This window comes from Pyxicephalus adspersus, chromosome 4 (genome assembly GCF_032062135.1).
Source record: "Pyxicephalus adspersus chromosome 4, UCB_Pads_2.0, whole genome shotgun sequence".
NCBI classification, from domain to species: domain Eukaryota; kingdom Metazoa; phylum Chordata; class Amphibia; order Anura; family Pyxicephalidae; genus Pyxicephalus; species Pyxicephalus adspersus.
The window spans coordinates 55,165,125-55,188,143 of NC_092861.1; the positions used below are offsets into that span (position 1 = coordinate 55,165,125).

Here is a 23,019-nt window from a genome sequence, read left to right on the forward strand (position 1 = left end):
CCTTCCTTAGCCTGAAAAGTTCCTTGTGGGGGCCCCAGGTGAGTTTGGCAGGGAAGAGGGATTGGGGAAGTAATTTCTGCCCGGGGGCTTACTGTTGGCTATGTCCACCACTGTCCCTTTCTTTACAGCTTGAAACTCTAGAACCCCTCAGAGTCTAGAGCAACTGTCAGGGTATTATTTCTCTAAATGTCCCCTTCTGGGAGATTTCACTCCCCAGTTTTGTCTTGAACACCAAGATCACCATTATTAAAAGTAAAGATAGTTCCAAAATTAGCACCGCAGGACGGATGAAAGGGAAACTTTCCCCTTGACAACTGAAAGGGAATTTCTCTCACATTGTAAATAAATCCTCTCCCTTCCTGTTAATGCAGAACTAATAAGAATGTTAAATCATACAGATCATTATTGAAGAAAGTGACATGCAATGTTTTTTCTGCAATAATCTTTCTTACATCTTTCTTACAAGCTTTCTGCATGTGCAGCTCGGCTTTGGTTTCCAGAATGGCCAACAATCCCAGCTTTCCTTGCACTTGCTGGGACTGAATGTGTCATCCCGACCCGGCTAATCAAGATGGCTGAGAAGGAAGATAAAAAGATGGCGGCCCTGCAATAGAATGAAGACATCTGATAATAGCTGTATTTAGTTTTGTTTTATGTCTACAGCACAGAAAGTCAAGATCCTCCTATTGAGACACAACATAGCTATCTGCTGCCTCTTATTAGGAGGTTCTGTCTTTTATTTTGTCCCTCTTTCTTTCTCAGTTTCTGGGCTGGTATACAGATCTTTTAAACTATCAAAAGTATTTTACCTTTTATCTAATCTTTAAACTATTCAAAGTGTAATTTTGTTAAAGCCAAAATAAAAGTAGGGATGGGGGAAAAAAAGCAATTTTCAGTAAACCAATAATTTTTTTTGTGTCCCTTTTCATTCCCAAAAAGTTGAGCGCTATACTCAAATTATAAAAAAGGCTTTGCCTTTGGATATAGGGCACTATTTATAAAACAAGGAAGAAGATATTCCCTCAAACATTCTGTCATGGGAATATTGCAGGTCAATGTGTTTCGATGGCAGTAACTGATTCTCACTAGGGAATGTTTGAGGGAATGTCAGATTCCCTGTTCTGTAAATACACCTTATAAAGTTGGTGCAGAAAATAATGTGCATTGCATTGAATAATCTGATAGTATAAAAGGGGCTGAGTTTCTGTACAGTACTGGTGTCACACTCACATAGTCTCTCAGATGTTGCAGCTGCACAGTCCTCATCTCACTCCCTCTCCATTTAGATCTGATGTTCCTCTCTTCCATCAGAATAAAAGGTTATCTGTGGGGTGGATTTTTTTATTTTTTTATTTTTTTTACATCAGCCTTTTATTACCCAGAGATAAGTACAACTAGAGATGTCTGCCGATCAAAATAAAGCTGATTCTAGGATTGCAGATGTGGCAAAAATATGAATGTTTCATGTCTGAGTACCTTCAATTCTTTGTATTACAAGCACAGCTCACCCGGGAAATATACTGTTAGCTGAAGTTCAGGCATAATCGTTCAAAACTTAAATTCTAGCCATGAAATTAAACACGCGGTATGACGTCAATTCTTTAAGCAGCCTGAATTGTTCTCCTCTGAACAAGCAGTCCAGTAACCAAAATCCTAGTCTGCCAGTGAAACAATGGACATTCTGTTGGCAGTGGGTTCAGAGGCAGTGAGATCCACAGTGGGCCTTTTGTTTTCTAATCACATAGTCCATGGAGTCGTTTATACACAGTGCATACACCTGCTGAGTGCTTGCCTTATGGGCGCTATTGAGGAGCCTGCTAGAAATTTATTGATAATCCAGGGGACAAAAAAGTGGGCAGAGGGCTGTTTTTGGGGGTTTTTAACCCTTGCAGTTTGTATGTGGTATATTTTCAATGTGTTTGTTATATTACAGCTAGCTACAGTCAGAGACATTATGTAATGCATTGACTTACTTATAGTTTTTTAATGCCTGGTATTACTGGTCTCAGTTTCTCACCTCGACAGAGAATGTTTGCTACCTGGGCCCGCCATGACATATTACAGGTTCAACTACATGGAGATCTAACCGGAGGGAACAGGAGCGGTATGTTTGGGGACACATGATGACCTACCTCGAACAGCCCCCGGTTTACCTTCATTTATGAAACTCAGCCACCCCTTGCTTTTCCAGACTGAAATGCTCAGGACCGATAACTCTGGGAATACTATGCACTTTTATGCCAGTTTTCGATGTGGAAATTTTTTTTTGTTAATCTATCAGCAAGTGTCTGTTGTGGAAACCAATAACAAAGATTGTTGTTATGAGACAATATGGTGCACTGCATTGTGGTACACTACAACACAAAAACATAGTACAGCCAACTCACAATAATACAAATGCATTACTCCACTGTAGATGTTTGAACCCATTTTTTCACATGGTTGTATGTTTTGGATTGTGGGAGGAAACTCATGTAAACACAGAGAAGGTGTATAAACTAATTACTTGATGACTTTGGTGGTGTTTTAATCTAGGACCTCAGCACTATCAGAATAGAAATATAACAATTACCATCCAGTTTCCCTTTCCTTCTTTATGAACAGCAAGGGTTATTAGTTTATTGACCAGGGAGGGGGATTAGGCATAACAAGAAATACTTTTTCCACATTCCTCTTCTCTGCTGGAGGTCAGCTTTAAATACTGTACTAAGAAGAAAAAGCAATTTGAAGAAATAAAGCCCTCCTCCAGCCATACTCCAGACAGTCTTGATTTGAGTGTGAATGAGTTAAAATGGGCGCTGTACAATAAGTAGAATACACACTCAAATACATAACTAGTACAAACGTATACTGTACAGATTTATTTAAAAATCTTTACACATCTGCACTATGCTGAGAGTCATTTCAAATATACTATAGGAACATACTGTGAGATATTTCTAAATCGTAGTATGCATATAAAATCCTCTAGCAATCCCAATAAACAGAAGGATTAGATGTTGGCATATCAACCATCAACCAGTATGTGTAAGATGTGCTTCATCCCATTAGTACTGCACACCATATGCCATATACAATATCATCTAGTGCTAAAGTTGAGGTCTCATTCAGACCTGCTTGTGGTGACATGCAATACAGAAGAAGCCGCACAGAAATACTACATGTTTATTTGTATTTGCTATAGGGATTTGAATGTATATATGTATATATATTGTATTTACTGTAATAATCTATCCCCATGTGGAGAGGCTTGCTCAGCCCTATACAATGCTCATATTTTCTGTCACCACACAGGGGCGCTCTTATTTCTTTAAATATACCTGCATTTCTCCTAGGCTTCTGGACAGTATAAATACAATGTTCCTAAACAAAATGCAATACTGCACCTCCACTGCCCCTAGTCTGCACCCTATGCTTTACATTTTTGCATAATAATATTATTATTTATTATTATTAATTAATAGGATTTATTTAGTGCCAACATATTACGCAGAGCTGTACAATAAATTTTTATATTATTATACAGTATTTATATAGCACCGACATATTATGCATCGCATTACATTAAATTATTATTATACAGTATTTATATAGCACCGATATATTACACATCGCTTTACATTAAATTATTATTATACAGTATTTATATAGCGCCGACATCTTACGCAGCGCTTTACATGAAATTATTATTATTACACAGTATTTATATAGTGCTGACATCTTATGCAGCGCTTTACAAAGTCCATAATCATGTCACTAGCTGTCCCTTAAAGGAGCTCACAATCTAATGTCCCTACCTCAGTCATATGTCATTACCAGTCTAGAGTACATTTTTTTTGGAGGAGGGCGCAATTATGCTAACTGCATGTTTTCAGAATGTGGGAAGAAAAGCGGAGCACCCAGAGGTAACCCACGTAAACACGGGGAGAACATGCAAACTCCATGCAGATAGTGTGCTGGTCGAGATTTGAACCTGGGACCTAGCGCTGCAAAGGCCATAGTGCTAACTTCTGAGCATACTTACCTTTTTTGGATGTCTTCAGGGCAGTCATGTAACACACAAGATCTTCTTTGCCTTTTCTTCAGCACTGGGAGGTCCTCAGTGGTGCAGTGGGGTCACTGATTATGCCAGCACCATTCTTTGCTTTATGCTATGGTGGCCAATGCTGCAGCTAAGGATCATGGGGCTCCATAGTAAAATTTTGATAGGGCCCCACACAGGCCAACCTATTGTCATTGATCCTAACATAAAGTATGTCTAAATCATGGAGAAGTATTGGGAGATCTGTTAGCACAGGCAGTGCATTGTTAGGGTTGGGTGCTGTGAAGAGTTTTCATGGAATTGGCATAAGAGCTAACTACGGTTCTAGCCTTGCAATTGCAGCTGAAATACCTGTTCTCTAAATAAGTTCCCTCAATCTGTCTTTCCTGTCTCTCCCCGTCACATTGAGATTTCATTTTAGTGTTGGCCTGGATGACCAGAACTTCTGTGGGTGATCAATCTAGACTACTAGGACAGCTAAACAAATTCCCCCTAATGCAGCCTGCAGGGGAATCTGTGACAAGGACAACCATTCTGAAGTCCCCACTTGTATGTCTGACATATGACCTTCTTGATTAGAGATGTCACAGTGGCTAGAGGGCCACTTTCAACTGCAACCTTACCAATCTGTAATAATACCGTGAAGAATATGTGTTATCTTCAGATGCACACACATTTTCTATGTTAAAAATGCCTCAAAAGCCACCCCAGGGCCCATAGTGGCATCTTGGCTGCTATTCCTATGACACTGATGGTGATGCTTCACGGGGGCAGGTCATGCACTTACTTGGTCCTCTGGGTTAAATGACACTGGGTATCATTCATCCCTATAGACTGGAGATTTTGTACTGACATCTAGATGTAAAGACATCTAGTGTTTGTCTAAATGGGTTTTGAGTAGTGTAACCTGGACTGCACTTCTTTATTTTACAGTACTTGGGATGAACTGAGTGTGTACGATTGCTGAATTAGTTGCAGTGATCAATGTGTGGTATGTTGATCTTTTTATGCCGTGATTCGAGAATTGTCAGACAAATATGTTCATTGTTATTTCTATGTCTTCTTACAAATACAGCACAGGTATAGTAAGAAGCCACATGCATGAACATGATTCTGCCACACCTAACTGAATCTGCACTTTTCCAGCCCATGTTACAGGATCCCAGAATTTACTGTGAAATATATTCCTTAAACTCCTAGGAAATGTTCTGCTAGCAGACTCGTTTAACAATAAGGTATCTGATCACATTGTGAGAATGCAGTCACATCTGTATCAAATGTCAGTTTGTTATTACTAAACACCATTTTGTTTTTCTGCAGGCCTTCTTTCCCCACCAGCAGAAGAATCACAAAAATTCAACATTAACCTGTAAATATTGTCAAAAAGGTGGCATGTTGCTGCTCCCTAAAACATGTTGCTGATTCCACAATGCATAATGATGGAGCAATGTCCATTATTGATAACAGAAAGGTCATTTTATTGATTCTGCTGGTAAGGTGTTATTGGTTACTGTATTGCTTTTGTGAAATGTAGATCTGTAAACAAGCAATGGACATCAATACATATGTGCATATTCTTAACAATCAGTAAATATGCTTTACAACAAGCCCCCACTATCCTTTGTAGTTGCGGACACAGTGGAACAATTCTTTCCCAAGAAAAGTACTAGAGCCCAGACAGATCTCAGCACCTTGCTCTTTTCTCTCTGTACACCTGTCCTGAAAGAACCTCTTGCTGAAAAATTTGAGGATTGAAACCCTGGCCATGGTTTTAAAGCATATATATTTACATAAACATGTGCATATAAGGATCTAAAATGATTTAAGATATGCACTTTTGGGTCCATGGTTGATACCACATACAAATTCAGACATAAAGGTATATAACAGAGCTTAAGATCCAATGGCATGGCTTCTGTATGCCTGACTTTCCGCCCAATGAACCCAGTCTTAAAGTGGAAGAGAACATTTTCAGCTCATGGGAACTTGAAATGTAAAATGTGCAAGCATATTTTAAAATATCCATATAATATTCCCCTGTCCCAGTACTGCAATGTCCACAATCTTCTTGACAATTGGTTGCTGCTGCTTCCATCTCCAGCAGCTTTTGGCCATCGTGATGTATCAGGTTAGAGGATATAACTCATGTAGATGGGAGCTCATTTATCCCAGCATGGCTATCAGTTTACAGTTTGTAAAAACACTCATAGCTGGGGAATTATATCAGAAAATAAATACAAAGCCTACCATCATTATCTATCTATGGGCATTTTTTACATTGCAAGTTTACTGTACAAAACTTTTACCATGAGGCATGATGCAAAACCTTTATCCAGAAAAATAAAAATTGGGTTCATTTCCAGTAATATTTCATATTGTTAGATTACCAGGATTATACAACATTGACTAAAAACATGGCCGTGGCAATTTCTGGGGATAGGGAAGAGGGACACTTTTTGTAGGAAATAAGCCCACCTCTACCATACCATTTAATATTTCTTTTTAAAGAATACAAATGGAATAACTTAGAGAGTGGATGATAGGTTTAGTGCAATAACACATCTATAGGTAAAGAATGCATCTTTATAGAGATGTATATATCCACCATAAACAGGGGCAGCTGAGGAAGACAGAAGGACAGGGGGACAGATGGGAGAGATGTACAAAGCAGCCCATTGACCATGCATTGCCCTATAGATCTGCCCCCACACCCTGCATGCCATGCTGTGTGATTTACCAATGCAGGTCAATAGAGTTCATGCAATTTATAGCTGGATTTCTAGGTGGTCTGGGGATGGGTCAGTATGGGGTCATGTACATCTCTCCTGCAATCATATCAATAATAAACAGGACTTAGTGTTCAGGGATTTGCTTCTTGCAATCGGTGCTCTATAGTGATGACTGCAGCAGATCGATGCCAGCCTGTGCCCCTGGTAGTGTGGAGTGACCCCCTCGGCATAGAAGGGGTTAAGATCTCGGTGCCTGGCCAGCTTGTTGAATGATCTCACATTCGCTGAGTGTCACATTGTTTCCATTTTGTGCAGCGTGAGACCGGGGAGCTGCACCGCCGCGCACTGACACACACACACACACATACACACACACACACACTGACACACACACAGCGCTCCCACTATCCCAGGGAGGGGAAGGAACGAGTCAGGGCCGCTCTCATATCATCCTGCTGCTGCCTGTGCAAGTGAAGATGGCGGCTCCCATCCCTGCCAAGCCAGGCACTGTAGGGGGAGGCAGTAAACCCGCTTCCCCCGAGCTGGATTTCAGGTCTGGAGCCAGGATCGAAGAATTAAACAAACTCATCCAGGAATTTAGTAAACACGATCAGCGGGAATATGACGACCAGAGAGCCCTGGAGATCCACACAGCTAAGGACTTCATCTTCTCCATGCTAGGTAATGTGATCAGCACCTTGTGTGCCTGCACTGACAGGGGAAAGCATGTCCTCCCTGCACCCTCTGTGTGTACATCTCATCTGCACATATACTATGGGATCTGATCTACACATATACTATGGGATCTGATCTACACATATACTATGGGATCTGATCTACGCATATACTATGGGATCTGATCTACACATATACTATGGGATCTGATATGATCTGCACATATACTATGGGATCTGATATGATCTGCACATATACTATGGGATCTGATATGATCTGCACATATACTATAGGATCTGATATGATCTGCACACATATACTATAGGATCTGATATGATCTACACATATACTATGGGATCTGATATGATCCACACATATACTATGGGATCTGATATGATCTGCACACATATACTATAGGATCTGATATGATCTACACATATACTATAGGATCTACATGATCTGCACATATACTATAGGATCGGATATATTCTGCACATATACTATAGGATCTGATATGATCTGCACACATTCTATAGGATCTGACATGATCAATGTAATCAACACACACATATTGTGTGATCTACCATAGTAGCAGCTGATAAATCACAGAGAATATAGCATCTACTATGGGGAGCAGCTGATCTGCCTAAATACACTTTAATTTACTATGGAAACAGCTGATTAGTACACATACTGTGTAAACTACTATGGGAGCAGGTGATCTAAACACACACCAAATAATATAGAAGCAGCTGATCTGCACATTTACTATTGGAGTACATATATACAGTAGGATCTGATATTGGGGCAGTTGATCTGCACATATACTATTGTGGAAGCATCTGCTCAACTCATATGCTATATAATTAAATATAGAAGCAGCTGATCAGCACACACATACTATGTAATCTACTATAAGAGCAGATGATCAGCACACATATTGTATGATATAATGTGGGAGAAGCTGATCATCTGATACACTATATAATCAAATATGGGAGCAGCTGATCAGCCATGCATTTCCATTCAGGAGGTGCCCATACCACCCACATCATGAATGAATATCCTCCCCTCTTTCATTGACTTGATTGATGGCTGCTGTACAGTGTTGTATACAGTATCTGACAATGGCTGCTATCTTGATGGCCAGGTACATGGATACAACAATTTGCATACTGTCACATTGCTGATTTCATGTAAAGATGAACCTGGCTGGCTGTAAATCTGTTCAATACATGCCAGTGCTTGGAATATTATCAGCAGCCACATGTCAGATACAGTAACCCCCCGTAAATGATTGCTCCATATTAAACACATGGATGTCTGTATGTGCCTGTTCAATCTCTGCACTTCACACATGGCTGTCTGTAACTGTAAGTAAATGGCTGACTTCCATAGAAATTTTCATCACATACATCTAAGTGTATTAGTTCATAACCTCTATATATAGGGTGGATTGCAGATCATTAGTGACACAATCCATATGAGTGATTGGAAGGTTTATGTTCAAGGAAAAAGATAGCCTGGGATTACAAAGCTGATTTTACTAAAGGAGTCACAATTTTTTTATTTACACATTAATTGTGTGAGTTTTCACTTCAATAATCTGATCGCGGGAAAAGCAAATTCCTGTTCGCTTTCATCTGATTGGATAATTGAAGTTTATTCTGCATATAGTTCAGTATATATAGTGTTATGATTTGCTTACAATTACTTTGTAAATATCTGAATCAGTTCAGACTTCTGCTGCAAATCGTCGCCTTTACTTTATTACTTGTCCTTTTTTATTGTTGTAGACTAGGCCCTGTGTATACACACCTTTCATAGAAAAATGAGACCTGCAGCTAAGGTGTGCTATATTTACTCAGACAATGAGGTCATAGCAGAAATCTTAACCTCTTCCTCCCCGGCTATGTGAAGGTGTCGATACAGGTGAATCATGTATGATTTCATAACTTTCCATGTGCAAGTGACTGTCCCACACACTGCTTTTCCTGCTACATTCAGTTCATTAGAAGACGGTAGTGAATATGCGTTGTCACTGCGGAGCACTTTATTTATAGTTTGGTTTCTTCCTCTTCTCACAAGTTTACACTGGGAACATAAGCACAGCTATGTTTGTATAGTGTGACAGCTGTACAGATTAATTCAGGTCTGAAAAGAAAAGGCGCTGCCATAAAGAAGGGTTTTAGAAAATCACATACCATTCAGAGGGTAGTCAGCACATGTAGAAACATAAGGCTGAGTATATATGGGCAGTTGAAACCCAGCATTTAACCATGTAGCAGCATTGAGGAAGACATATGGGTATGCATTCATGAGTGTTTGCTGAACGCTCTAGTATAAAGTCACAGTTGTCTTACAATATGTTGAAAGAATTGTGGGTCATCTGTTGGCCTTTAGAGCACTTTCATGCACATTGCATCTGATTGCAAATACTTGCTAATGTGGATGGAAAGTGTTTCTAATGAACATCGTCTAAAAGGGCTCTAACTATATGGGATCAGTGAATTATGCACATGTGTAAGAGTAGTGTGTAGACATACATGCCTTTATTCTTCAATGCTCCCAGTTGTCTCTCATTTGGAGGGCTAACTTTAACCAAGTCCATCTGTACCTCTTTCCTTTTCAGTTTCACTCTATTTTCGGTTTGGCTTCCATAAATCTGCATTACTGAAATACAGCTCCAAACTCCACATTTTTGGGTTTATTTCCGAAAGCTAGTATACTGAAAAACTGGAAAAAAGCACACAAGTGCCTAATCAGTAATAGGTATATCCATTTTTCATGGCCTGTGAAAGCATGTCATAGACTTGTACTTTTTCAAAGTATTTGGTTGTATAAAGTGTCCTTCTTTTATAGGGGTATACCTTGGTGATGGATCTATATGTGTTCCAACATCTCCATTCGCTATGTGGTGTTGGAGACAGATACAAGTAGTCCCCTGGTTACATACGAGATAGGGACTGTAGGTTTGTTCTTTAGTTACATTTGTATGTGTGTCGGAACAGGTACATTATTTTAATAAATGCAATTAGGACGGATGTTTGTCCCAATATATTACTAGGCAGCGTGGTGTCAGTTACTATATAAAATCCTCACTGTGAGTTAATCACAAACAAAGCAAAAAAAGCCTAGACATTTATTAACTTCTGGAGCAAGATGTGCTTTGATATGCAAAAAGAGTTTGTCTTGGTCATAAAAGAGTTACAAGAGTTTGCAGAACGGCTCAGACCTTAAGATCACCCACAACATCAGCTATGTTTACCAAAAGACTTCTTCTGCAAGTCATGCCCCATCCCCCCCATCAAGCCTCTGTCCTGCACACAAGTGAGCAGGGAAGGAGGGAAGCCCCGTTCATACTAGCAGTCGCCCGTATGTCGGGGACTACCTGTACTAAAAAAAATTAGAATTTGATGGCACTAAACTTTCAAATTGTGGATTGAAAACACCACACTTATGTCTACTATTTGGTGAAGTTCACCTTTTAATAGATTTAGAGATTAGTTTTTGTTGTATGAGGTTGCATGGTTAGAGAATCCAGTAAATGTAGAACCAACACCAAAGATGTTCAAATGGCATTTTATTTCAAAATCTTTTTCACAGGATAGCTGCCAATATTTTAGCACCTCACTGGGTCCCATTTTTTAGGTTTTAAAATTGCCTTTCTGGTTTCTGGTTCATAAAGGGGACTCTGCAAGGCCCTGAAATGTTAGCATGTATGCTTTGACAATGTCTTGGTATGCTGGTGACCTACCACTGGTATTTTATGTCTGTTGGCTATTGATGTGTTGTGTATAGGCAGTAAAAAAGGAAATGTACACTTTTCATGTGCAAAGGGAGAAACATTTTCCTATTGCATGCACAAATAATCCAATAATAGAGGAGGTTACTGGCTCCAAAACTTATTTCTTTGTTCAGGATGTCATAAAAAACATGTTTCAGGAAGCCCTTTATTAGGTGAACATATTAGAGAACATATTCGTGTTTGCATGTTGCATAACATAATCCTTTTGTACAGTCTAAAAGAAAAAAAAACGAACCCTAAAAAGGATTGGCTGCAGGCTTGCGCTTGCAATTGGGTTTCTCAAACAGCCATTGTATTGCAAAGCATCCCACTAACCTAAAAATTTGTGTTATTGTATTGGATAAAAATTAACCAGATCTCTCAATTTCATTTGTGTACCCTTTTCTTTTACCTTCCTATTGACTACAAAGTGTGATTGATGTTCTTACTGGCCCAAAAGGAGGTAAATAAAGGAGGAGTGGATAGGCTTTACAGCGATCATCAGACTTCCAGTCATTTTTCTCCTAAGATGTTAGTAGGACATTTAAAAGCCAAGTCTTATTGCCTGTCGCCTGAAACTCTCTTCGCAGAAAAATATACCCATATGTTTTTTATCTTGGGCAAAATGCATGGCGAATTATACAGGTATGTTGTTTCCAGTGTAGGTATTGCAATACACTATGCTACTCTCTAGAACAGGAGTGGGCAAACTTTTTCATTCAGGGGCCACAATCTGGCTGGTGGGCCCCCCCTTCAGCGGGGTGCTTCTCCTTACCCTATGGCCCGCGGGCCGTAGTTTGCCCATGCCTGTTCTAGAACAATGTTTCTCTATGTTTTCCTAAATATCCATAGGGTTCCTCCAGAGTTTGCTAGGGGTTCCTTGAGCAATGAGCAATTTATGCCTCTCAGGTCAATGATACCAGTGATCTTTCTGGCTGTAGGGGTGACATTCTTCTCACTGGCCAACAATGTAAGAGGAGTTCTCACTCACCACTGCACTAATGTACTTTGAGATGTGGATATAGTAATTATAGTAGGGGTTCCCTGAAGATCTGAAAAATATTGCAAGGGTTCCTCCATGTTAAAAAGGTTGAGAATGGTTGCTCTAGAAAATTCTGGATTAGCTGGATCATACATATAAAGTACATTAATTGTATGTTTATCTTGCTGTATTGTAGTGAACTTATTTCTAACTGGTTTGACTATAAATGTTAATCCACATGGGTAGTGTATGGCTTGGACTTTATAGGACTTTTAGAATAATGTTAGGAATTGTTGCCTATTGTCGTCCTAGTGTGCCACATTGTTTTTACTGCACATATGCCACAATATAACATAAGAGGGCTTTTGGTTGCCAGTTTCTGGTACTGTATAATCTTTTTCTAACCTTATGTTAGATAATGTATAAAGCCTGTATTCAAAATATTTTTTAAATCTATTGAAAGTGTTAATGGCTGTCAAGCAGACTCAATGTCTTAAAGTACTTGTTTGCTTTGTTTTGAGCTGCATACTTGTTTAAGGTTAGTTACTCAAAGTTTTAATGTTAGGCAACTAGAATTTAAAAAAAGCAGTCAACATTGGGAGCCACAATTTTCTTTCAGTATAGTCTTCTTTTAAAACCCTCTGATCATAGCTAGCTAGATATAAATGTGGGAACTCCTACTTCTGATAATAATAGTATTATTTTATAATATTATATGTATTATATAAAATGTATTAGATAATACTCATTATAGGAGGTATGTATATCATGGTGATTGGTACACCTAAAGCTCTCCATGGCTTTGTCACCATTTATGTGTGTACTCAGCACTTTTACCACTGCTTTATAATCCCAGATTATGCTGAATCTCTGCACTGAAATATGAGGTTTTGTTTCTTGACATTCACAAAGTCATTATTGTAAGCGGATGGAGCTGAAAACACAAGCCATAACTCAGCATCTTATTACCATGGCTCTTTACATAATGTTCACACCACTGTATATTTTTCTGTTCTCTAAATTAAAGCATCACGTATACAGTGAAAAGTTAACAACATGTTTTCGTTACACATTTGAGCTTCTTTTCCGAGACCATAATGGGTCATACAGGCAAGATTCATGGGTATCCTAGCTCTGTAATTGACTGTCAACACAATTAGAAGTGTCTGTCATCTTTCTCATAGGATGTGGCAGGGTTTGTGCGGATGTGATTTGAAAGATCTCGTAACCTTCTGTTCTGTTGCAAGCAATCAACGCCTGCTCTTGCCCTTCCATGGGAATGAGAGCTGTCTGCTGTCAGAGAGCAGAAAAAGATGCTCATATCGGAATAACACGCTTGTAAAATTTTCCTAGAATGGCATGGTCAATACAGATTACCTGCTGTAAGACATATATCATACATTTAGAGCGATGGGGGTTGAAGGGCTGGTTTATACCTTTTTGTTTATATCTTTGCGTTGCTGGGGATTTTAGGTGTAGTACATTGCAGCTCTTCAGGTTACTTCCCATTTATATTTTTAATCTTTCTTTTTTTTTTGTATGCAAGAGCCCTTATTATAATTGAGGATATGTACTTGTAGAAAACCACAGACAATTAGTACCAGTGGAAACTATATTGAAAACCTGTACCTTTAGATACTGAAAAGAGAAAAGCAGAAGGGGATATGCTGAACGGAATACTTCAACCCTACAGGCACACTTACACGCACATATATGCTGCCTCCTATTAACTAGCATATTGCTTTCATATCCTTTTGCTGCTATCAAACTGTGTATGATGTGAAGCCATCTCATAATTGGCTTCAAATTGCTCTTCCTGGATATAAAGGAATAAAAACAACATACAGACAGGGTTGCATGGTGATCACATCTGGCTGGTTATTTGGTCAGTTGTGCAAGTGCATATATCTTAGTACTAGATGGACAGAAATACAAACCCTTGGCAGATAAGGAGTTTCCGTATGCAAACTGTTAAATGTACTTATGTAGGACATTATTACATTTAACTGTTTGCCTGGAATTCAACCTAAAGGTAAAGGCACAGCAGAGGTAAGACGCTGAGATACCTACCCATTTTATGATCTGCCCTACTGACTGCTACATTTTATTCTGCCCAGAGACAGATTTCAGGATAGGCATTTGGAGATATTACTTTCTGCTCATTTAATTTAATATTGGACACCTTTCTGTATTTATAACCTTATCAATCTATCAATTCTAATAGGTGTTCAAATGCCTTCCCCAAAACAGCCATTAGTCGTGCCCAATGCTTGACGTGGCTGCCTTCCCACTGGCAATAACTACCTGCCCTTTCATACCCATCAATGGCTGCCTGGGCTTCCTCTACCTCTAGATTGTACAAAAGTAACTGCATGCCTGCTGGTGTGCAGACTGGGGAGTGGTTCCTGAGAAATTCGTAACTAGCATGCAAAATTATGTGAAATAATTTTTTTTTTAATTTTGTGGAAATATGTTCTGGCTGTGTCCATATGACCTTATTTTTGCCTGGGGACATGTTCCTGGCTGTGTCACTAAATTACTGATAGATATTACATGGTTCTGTTCATGTGTCAGTACAGCCCTGGTTACTTTTGTTTTATTATTTTGTTTTTTATTTAAATTATACAGTTTTGAGCATGATCAAGCTAGTGTTATAATGTCTTGGAAAATCAGTTTTGATGATATGTGTTATAAAAGGTGATTGGGGTTTGAACAAACTGTCTGACCCCGAAGACATAAAACATTAGTCCTGCTCTGCAGTTGTAACTTAACGAAATTTGGTTCACAGTTGTATGTCTAAACCAATTACTCAAACATTAAATGTGTTTGATATCGATGGTACTTTTTATCTACTAATAGAAAACAATAACAAATACAATACTTACAATTAAACATGTCCCTTTTTTATACATTTGAGCCTCTGTCCTATATAGATTCTTTGCCTGACTCCATAGAGGTGTTCCCAACACATTTTACTATTTTCTTTTTCAACAATCCAGCCACTCTACACTTCTGTCCAGTCAAAACCTACATTAACTATATACTGTATTCATGCGTACTACTATGACTTACATTTAAAAATATAATTATACATTGTTTCTGCCAAAACTATAACTTTAGATAATTATAAATATTTTCATGGGGTCCACATTTTCCCATTCCGTATTTCCCCTTTCACATGAACTCTTGTGGAAGATGTATGACTATATGAAGTTCTCGCTGTCATTTGCAGTCAGCTAGGGGCGGTATCCATGGTTGTGAAGCAGTCACATTATTCCCCATGATACATGAGTCTCCACTGTATTTTTCATTCTTTATTAAAATATACCCATCACCCAGTGTGTTTCCTGACAGCAAAGGCAGCCTCCAGTATGACTTCAAGGCTCGGTGGATTGATAGCCCCTCAGATGCTGCCTTTCTCTGATGAATATCTGATATGACTTTCAATTAGATTTTTGCCTAAAGTGGTTCTCCAAACACCTCAGTATCAGCAATGTCATGTGTTTTATAGAGAAGTGCTTATTATAAAGCCCTGAGTTGTCCTCTCTGCCTAAAATATCAGTTAATTTATGCTTGTGGCCTAAAACCGAAGTGTGGATCAGTTAGCAGTTCTTCCCAGTAGGATAGTCCCATTCTCCTCTCCTGGTGCATTTGGAGGCTGTTTTAGATTGTTGTTTTTTGAGCATTCTTTATCCCAGTATAATGTCTTTTCAAGTGTCAGTGTCTTATCTAGCATAATGTCTTTAATGTGTAATGTCTTATCTAGCATAATGTCTTTTTTTATCTGTCATTGCCTTATCTAACATAATGTCTTTTTGTGTGTCATTGTCCTATACTTTCCCAAGCAAGGAAGTCTCTCCAATATAATAGAATAAAATACTTAAAATCATGAATCTAATTTTAGTTTCTTATGGTTGAAGAAACAGAAGGGTATATGTGGCATTTTCAAAGGGCTTGTCTGCATGTGCTTCCATTCATACTGGGGAGCTTATTATGCTTATATATCCAATGCGACTGTTCTCAAGTCAGATGGGCATTAATGGCTGAGCTCTACAGTTACGTGTTCCATATGAGGGTAACACAGGACACCGCAGCTAACAGCAGTATAACAGTTTGATCACAGAAAAAGACAGTAAAACACATCTGTATGTGAAGAAGCTTTCTGCTGCTGTGCATATTTCACAGTGGAATACCAGACACTGGTATAATTAGTAGCTCTGTTCAGCAAGTGATATGCCCAGCCACAGCAGGAGTGGCTTTTTTACAGATGGGTCAGATTGTTTCACTTGCCTTTTATGTCATTAATATGAAATTGTAGCAACAGATATAAGAAAGCTTGCTTTGATGATGCTTCAATAAAGAGACCCTGCCACCAGACCATTAGGTTCAACAATACCCTTACCATGAGTTTAAATATTAAACTTGCAATAAACCTATTTTAGGCATGATATTTACCTTGTAGCACTGAGATTACTGCTGAGAACCACCATCTTATTAGACATGGAGCTGTCAATGACACTCTGTAGTATTCCTCTTCTCTTCGTCCCCAGTAGATGCATAAAAGTCCATTTTAGGAGGTAAAATTAAAGGAAGTAGAATTGGGTCAGCACAGTGAGACGGTGAAACCTTCCTGAATGAGAAATGAAGAAATGGAGCTTGCATCATGTGCACAGAAGGATGGGGATTTGTTAGTGAATTTATTACTCCTGGAGTAATTACACAGCTAGTTAGCTCAAAGGCATATTGCAAGTGAACAAAACATAAGGAAAAAAATGAAAACAAATAAAAAGTACTAAAATATCTGATGTTTTTGTTTACCTGCAGTTTTTATTTGGTGATGGGTCTCTTCAAGGATACATTTTTACCATGCCTGCCACTTCAATGCCAGTCCGTCCTAGGTGTCACCCCTTGTACCAGCATGGACAACTCTTTGCAGACCCTGAGATTTTCCCTTGCCTATCACAAACTATGACTGGCAGCCTTGCCTCCTGACTATGCAGCCTCTTAAGGCAATTCTATCACTTCTCAACCTGATTGGTTAGCAATGGATATTCACTTAGTGGGCAAGCTATTAAAGGGAAAGGGGTGAAATATGATGTGTATGAATAGTGTTCACTGGAGTTCCATTCTTAAGTAGTAACTGTAGGATTTGTAGGTATTTTTATCACCTAATCATTCCCCTTTTGTTTTTGCTTACATGGTATGAGGGGGTGCTGAGAAGTCCTGGAAGAAGAAGGCGTTATGAAATAACACATTTATTCAACATATTCCCCCCTGAGACTGATGCACTTGGCACAGCGTAGTTGCGGCTTTTTCTAAACCGTTCAAATAAAAGTCCTTTGGTTGGGCCGCAAACCAGCTGTCAGCAGCATTTTTGATGTCAGAAATGTTCTCAAAACGTTGCCTCTACAGGTGTTTCTTCAAATTCGAGAACAGATAATAGTCTGAAGGGACCAGGTGAGGTAAGTAGGGGGGATGGTGGACCAATTGGAAACCCAGGGTGTTCAATTTGGCAGCCACAGCATTGGACATGTGCGCAGGTGCATTGTCCTGCAAAAAAAAGATCCCTTTGGTCAACTTTCCATGGCATTTTGTCTTAATTGCCTCCTTCAGCTGGTCCAGGAGGTTAACATAATACTGTCCAGTGATACTAGAGCCCTGAGGTAGGTAGTCCATCAACAGAATACCGTCTTTGTCCCAGAAAACAGACGCCATGACTTTTTGGGCTGATTTTTGTGTTGGGAACGTCTTCGGCCGCGGGGACCCGCTGTGGCGCCATTCCTATGACTGTTCCTTGGTTTCAGGATCAAAGATATGGAGCCAGGTTTCATCCTCAGCCAAAAGGTCCTGTGCAGCTTCAAAATGGGCCAAAACGTCTTTGAATGCTTCAACTTGTTCCTTCTTGTGATCACTGTTCAAACATTTCGGCACCCACTTTGCTGAAAGCTTGCACATGTCTAGGATAGTGGTGATAACAAACCCAACGAGCTCCTGTGAGATGTCAAGTATCTGGGAAATCTTTTTTGCAAATATTCGCCTGTCCTCATGCACAGCATCGCAGGTTGCCGGGTCAGTTGAGGTTGGGGGCGCTCACTGCGGGGCTCATCTTCAACGGTAAAATACCTAGTCTTCAAATGAGATATCCATGGTTTGACAGTGCTGTAGGACACTTCCCCAAGTGTTTGTGACGTCTCAGTGTGAATGTTCTTTGCTAACATTCCCTGGTGAAACAAAAATTTCACGACGGCCCATAACTCCAACGACGTGAAACTTGCTTGTGCCTCTGCCATCACAGCTTCTCACTAAAAGAAAAAACAGTTTTAAGAATCACAAAGACCTGATGTTTGCAGAGTTACATACTAAGATATTAGGCTGTCATATGCCCCCACACCTATTTTTCTATTTCATCTGGAAGAGGGAAAGCCAAGAACTTCTCAACACCCCCTCCTATTACTAAAATGTAAAAGTCATTTGAAATTCTTTTGATAAAGTCTAGTTGTTTTATTGTATTGATTAGTGTTACTATGTAATATACATAGAGTCTTGTGTATAAGGCTGCCAATCAATGTTTAAAAGGCTATCAAATTTTAAAAACTGCTGTAGCAGTAACATGTTGCATTGTTTTAAATTTATTACAAAATCTTATTGTAATAATAATTATTTCATGTCCTGCATATAATTGCAGTGGTCATTCAGAGGTTAGCAATAGGTGAGACAGACCCAGAATGTGCAGAACAGGAGAAATGGCAACTTAATTAATACAAATAACATTTTATTAAATAATAATAATAAAACAAAAATTATAAATTACAGGAAAGCTAAATTTAGCTAAAATAAAGCATAGTCCCATCTTGAACCCATAAACATAGGCTTATGAAGAGCCACAACTATTTAGGATACATGTTTCAGACAGGAGGAGTGGGCACTTCCGCTTGCAACCTGTCTTAGGTAGCAGCCAACATGAAAGGACTTTCAGATTGTGTGAATTTTCGGTAATCTGGTTACTGTCATCCTGAGATGACTCTCTCAGAAAATCACTGCATGCAAGAACTATTTTACTAGTGCTCTGTTTGTCACCTATACAATTGTATCATAAATTCTGTCTCTTATATGAAGTACTTAACACAGTTATACAGCTGCATGTTTTATTCATGTACAAAGCCAGCCTGCTTAAATTGCAAATGTAATTGCACCATTTTATTTCTCACATTGTGGATGAGGAAGCAAATTGGCTATGGCAGAAATTTGCCGCCTTTGAAAATGTACATCTATATCCAGTTTACTTTTTTTAACTATGAAGTCCAAATTATGATGTTGAATATTTTTAAATTATGCTCTTCTTGCATGACTGCAAATTGTAGCAATCCGGTAGCTGGATTTTCCTTTCGGGTTTACACACTGCGTTCTCTTATCTGATGATAATTATTTTATTAATTTATACACGTGGGTCTTGCTCACTTAGCAGTATAATGACCGTTCCAGATTAGCCATTTTAATGCTCATACATACAGTTGTGGTAAAAGAAGCACTTGGCATATCCCAGAACTTTCTGGCATTAGGAATGCGAGAAAAGTATGACCCTTAGTGTTCAATTAGAACTATACTATATTCACATAGACACAGGTCATTTTTTTCTAGTTGTTTTACGCAAGTATCCCAGGGGTAATTACTCATGCTCATGTTCACAACACCTTCTGAAATAACTCCATGTTCATAAATATAATATGTGATGAATATTGGCTTCTTTGATGAAAGCATTTGTTTGGCATACAATACATGCTTGGCACACGTTCTGGGATTCATACATATAGTATACTATATATAGTATATATTCAAATTTTTTACAGACCTTGCCATAGAGTATCTATATGCTGACCAATAAATTCAAGCAGTGAGAAAGATAGAAAGATGTCCAGGATCATACAGAGGTTCATAAAAATCCTTCCTTCTGAGCATTGGAAGCATTTATTATTGCACACTTTCAGAAACCCTCAGTGAGATTGATCACTAAACATTCCACACAAGGGTTAGCACACCCTTCAACACTACACAACACAATACTTTACTGCAACCATTTTCTCAAAACTGGAAAATGATTATGTGTGTCCCATCACTGCACAATGTGAACAAATATGGACAGATCTCCTGCATCTTATAATGACTTCTAAGAGACTGGCAGTAAGGAGATCTATTAGGGGACATTGAGACAAAACATTGAAAATCAATTTGCATGTGCAAATAACTTAAAGTTGGTGCTGATTTATTAGGCAGTGCAGAGGTTGCTGTTTACACTGACCCACAACCCCCTGTGACATTTCCATTCAAGAGCTGACCTCAGTCTTACAGAAGGGGGATTTAGAATCATTGTTCCTAGTCACAGATCCCCTTTGCAAGCTGTGCAGTAAACAGAATTTGTTTGGCTGTCGTTGTAGTGAAGATTTGTTGCCATCAGAGCTTATTGGTAATGTCTCTTCCACAGGTTGTAAAATAATCATTGTATCTACTTTTGTAGCAAAAAAAACAGCTTTAAAGAAGTTTGTATTAGACTTATAGAGCAATTGTGTACTTACAGTTATGTCCTATTATGGAACATTGTACTGGCTGTTAGTATCGCTATTTCAATGCATTTTGCTGGCTACTGCAGCATCTCTTCCAGTACTCCAGTATTGTGGTGGTGGGCAGGGATCAGATGGTTTAAATTATACATTGGGGTCCTGAGATGCTAAAAAATTTACTGATGCAAAATGAATGTTAAATCTACTTCCTTACTCCAATTCACGCCTCTTCCCAAACAACTTTTGTTCACATCATAGTTACATAGTAAGTTAGGTGAGAATTCTTGGTTAAAACGAAGGACCATCCTGGCAGATTAATTTGTCCAATGATCTGTTATCTAATGTGTGTACGGTTGGCAAACAATCGGATGCTTAAGAACGCCTGTGCTTGAGTGGAGAAAGGAAGTGACGTAGGAACATTTGTACATGGACGTATACAGTTTGACGTGTAGCTTCTGTGTTGTATGTAAAGAAATTGATTATCTTTTGTGCTGTTTTATCTGCAAAAGCAGACTAATGGGCCAGCAGTTCTCTAAAGCTGCGTACACACTTCCAATTTTTATCGTTGTAAATGAACGACGAACGATCGATTGGTCAAAAATCGTTCCGTGATGAACGAACGTTCGTTCACTTCCTGTCGTGCACGTCACTTCCTGTATCGCTCAAACGATCGCATCTATTGTGTGTACAATATCTGCGAACGATCGTGTCGTTATCTGCATGTACAGGATCGGTGCTATACGATCGTTCGCCGATATCGTTCGTCGTTCGTTTACCAACGATAATTATTGGAAGTGTGTACGTAGCTTAACACTCTTTTGTGCTACAAATTAACGATTGGATGTGTGCCCTTTGTTTTCCATAAACAAAAAGGTGTTATTTTTGCATCTGTATTTTTACCCAATCTCTTACCAATCGCATCTGTCAGTATAATCACATGGCATGGTCTGCATATGATCGTACTGTCATCATGTAATCATGTGCTATTCAGTGGTTTACAGAGAATGTGTACCAATAATTGTTTATTTTAAACATACAAAATTTGTTTAATGTCTGTATTAGTGTTGCATCAATGTTCCAAATAGATATTTGACAACTTATAAATGATTAAGGTCTCCTTTGCCTTGCTGCCTTGCCTAACTTAACATCCAGTAAATAATTGCTATTAGTAAATGTCAGATGAATTACATGCAGTGAGTTATTAACCTGATTAACTAAACCTTAACATTCACCCAACTAACTGAACCATTTAAATATTATATAGTGTGCATACATAAATAATCACTCGAACTAATTTTGTCCCATTCTGGTTATGTATTGGTTGTCTCAAATCTTTTTCTGTTTTTTTAGTTCTTATGTTGAAGGGTTTAAAAATCTTGCACGCCAAGGGAGAAGTGTGCCCTACCATCATAATGTATATCATCATCATCCTAGAGATGCTTAACGACAAGTCTCCAAGCAGTGTATTAGAGCATAAGACGTCCATAAATAGCATCCGGCTGCATGTAATGATACTGTGTGTATCTCCGAATGGTTTCATGCCGCTGAGTCTGCTGGGATGTAGCACAGAGTCAGCAGAGCTTGTCAATGATTCTGTACACATAGGATGGCAGTGCCACTTCCTCATTACAAAATACAGCCTTGATACAAAATAACATTCTTTTGTTTAGTTACATACATTTTAACAGAAAATAAAATAAATGTGCTTTATAATACTTATTTGTGAACAAGTGTTGGATAAAATACTGGGCATTGTAAAGCGTATCTTGACTCAAACACAAAAATTCAATCTAATGCAGGCATTTCCACCTTTATTTTCACTTCTTCCAACCACACATTTCCTGTCCTAGGATGACCGCATTTTATCTATGGAAAACCACTTTACCACTTTGGAGTTGGCACTTTATATTGGACTCTTGTTGTGGACTACAAGTACCTCTTCCTCGTTTCAGCTTTATTATATAAAGAAGTAAATTCTTTCACATAGCAGTGCTCAACCCAGAAATTTTTTAAGCTGGGTGGGAAGAAATTTTAGGTGGGTGGCAGCCCCTGTATTGTGACCAAACTCTTTGGTAACCACCCAAAAAGTGTGGGTGGGTGCTGAAAAGTGCAAGGTGGTGCGCCCAGCTAAAAGTGCCTGGGGAGAACCCTGCATAGAAGAGATGAAAAAGCTGACCACATTGTTTTAGAAAATATTTCAGTGCACAGGAAGTCACACAAGATTTCTGATAAGATCATCAGATTTTTTC

At 38.8% G+C, this 23,019-nt stretch overlaps 2 protein-coding genes across 2 annotated transcripts in view; one reads left to right on the forward strand and one right to left on the reverse strand.

The window, feature by feature from the left end:
* Positions 1 to 552, reverse strand: part of LOC140329771 (IgGFc-binding protein-like) — a 103,277-nt gene extending 102,725 nt beyond the window's left edge. The window contains exon 1 of the mRNA XM_072410162.1: positions 464 to 552. Within this exon, the coding sequence (XP_072266263.1) occupies positions 464 to 552 (89 nt within the window). The remainder of the gene's footprint in view (positions 1 to 463) is intronic.
* Positions 553 to 6,960: 6,408 nt separating this feature from the next.
* MB21D2 (Mab-21 domain containing 2) overlaps positions 6,961 to 23,019 on the forward strand; it is a 73,667-nt gene continuing 57,608 nt past the window's right edge. Inside the window, exon 1 of the mRNA XM_072408227.1 lies at positions 6,961 to 7,452. Within this exon, the coding sequence (XP_072264328.1) occupies positions 7,248 to 7,452 (205 nt within the window). The 5' untranslated portion in view covers positions 6,961 to 7,247. The remainder of the gene's footprint in view (positions 7,453 to 23,019) is intronic.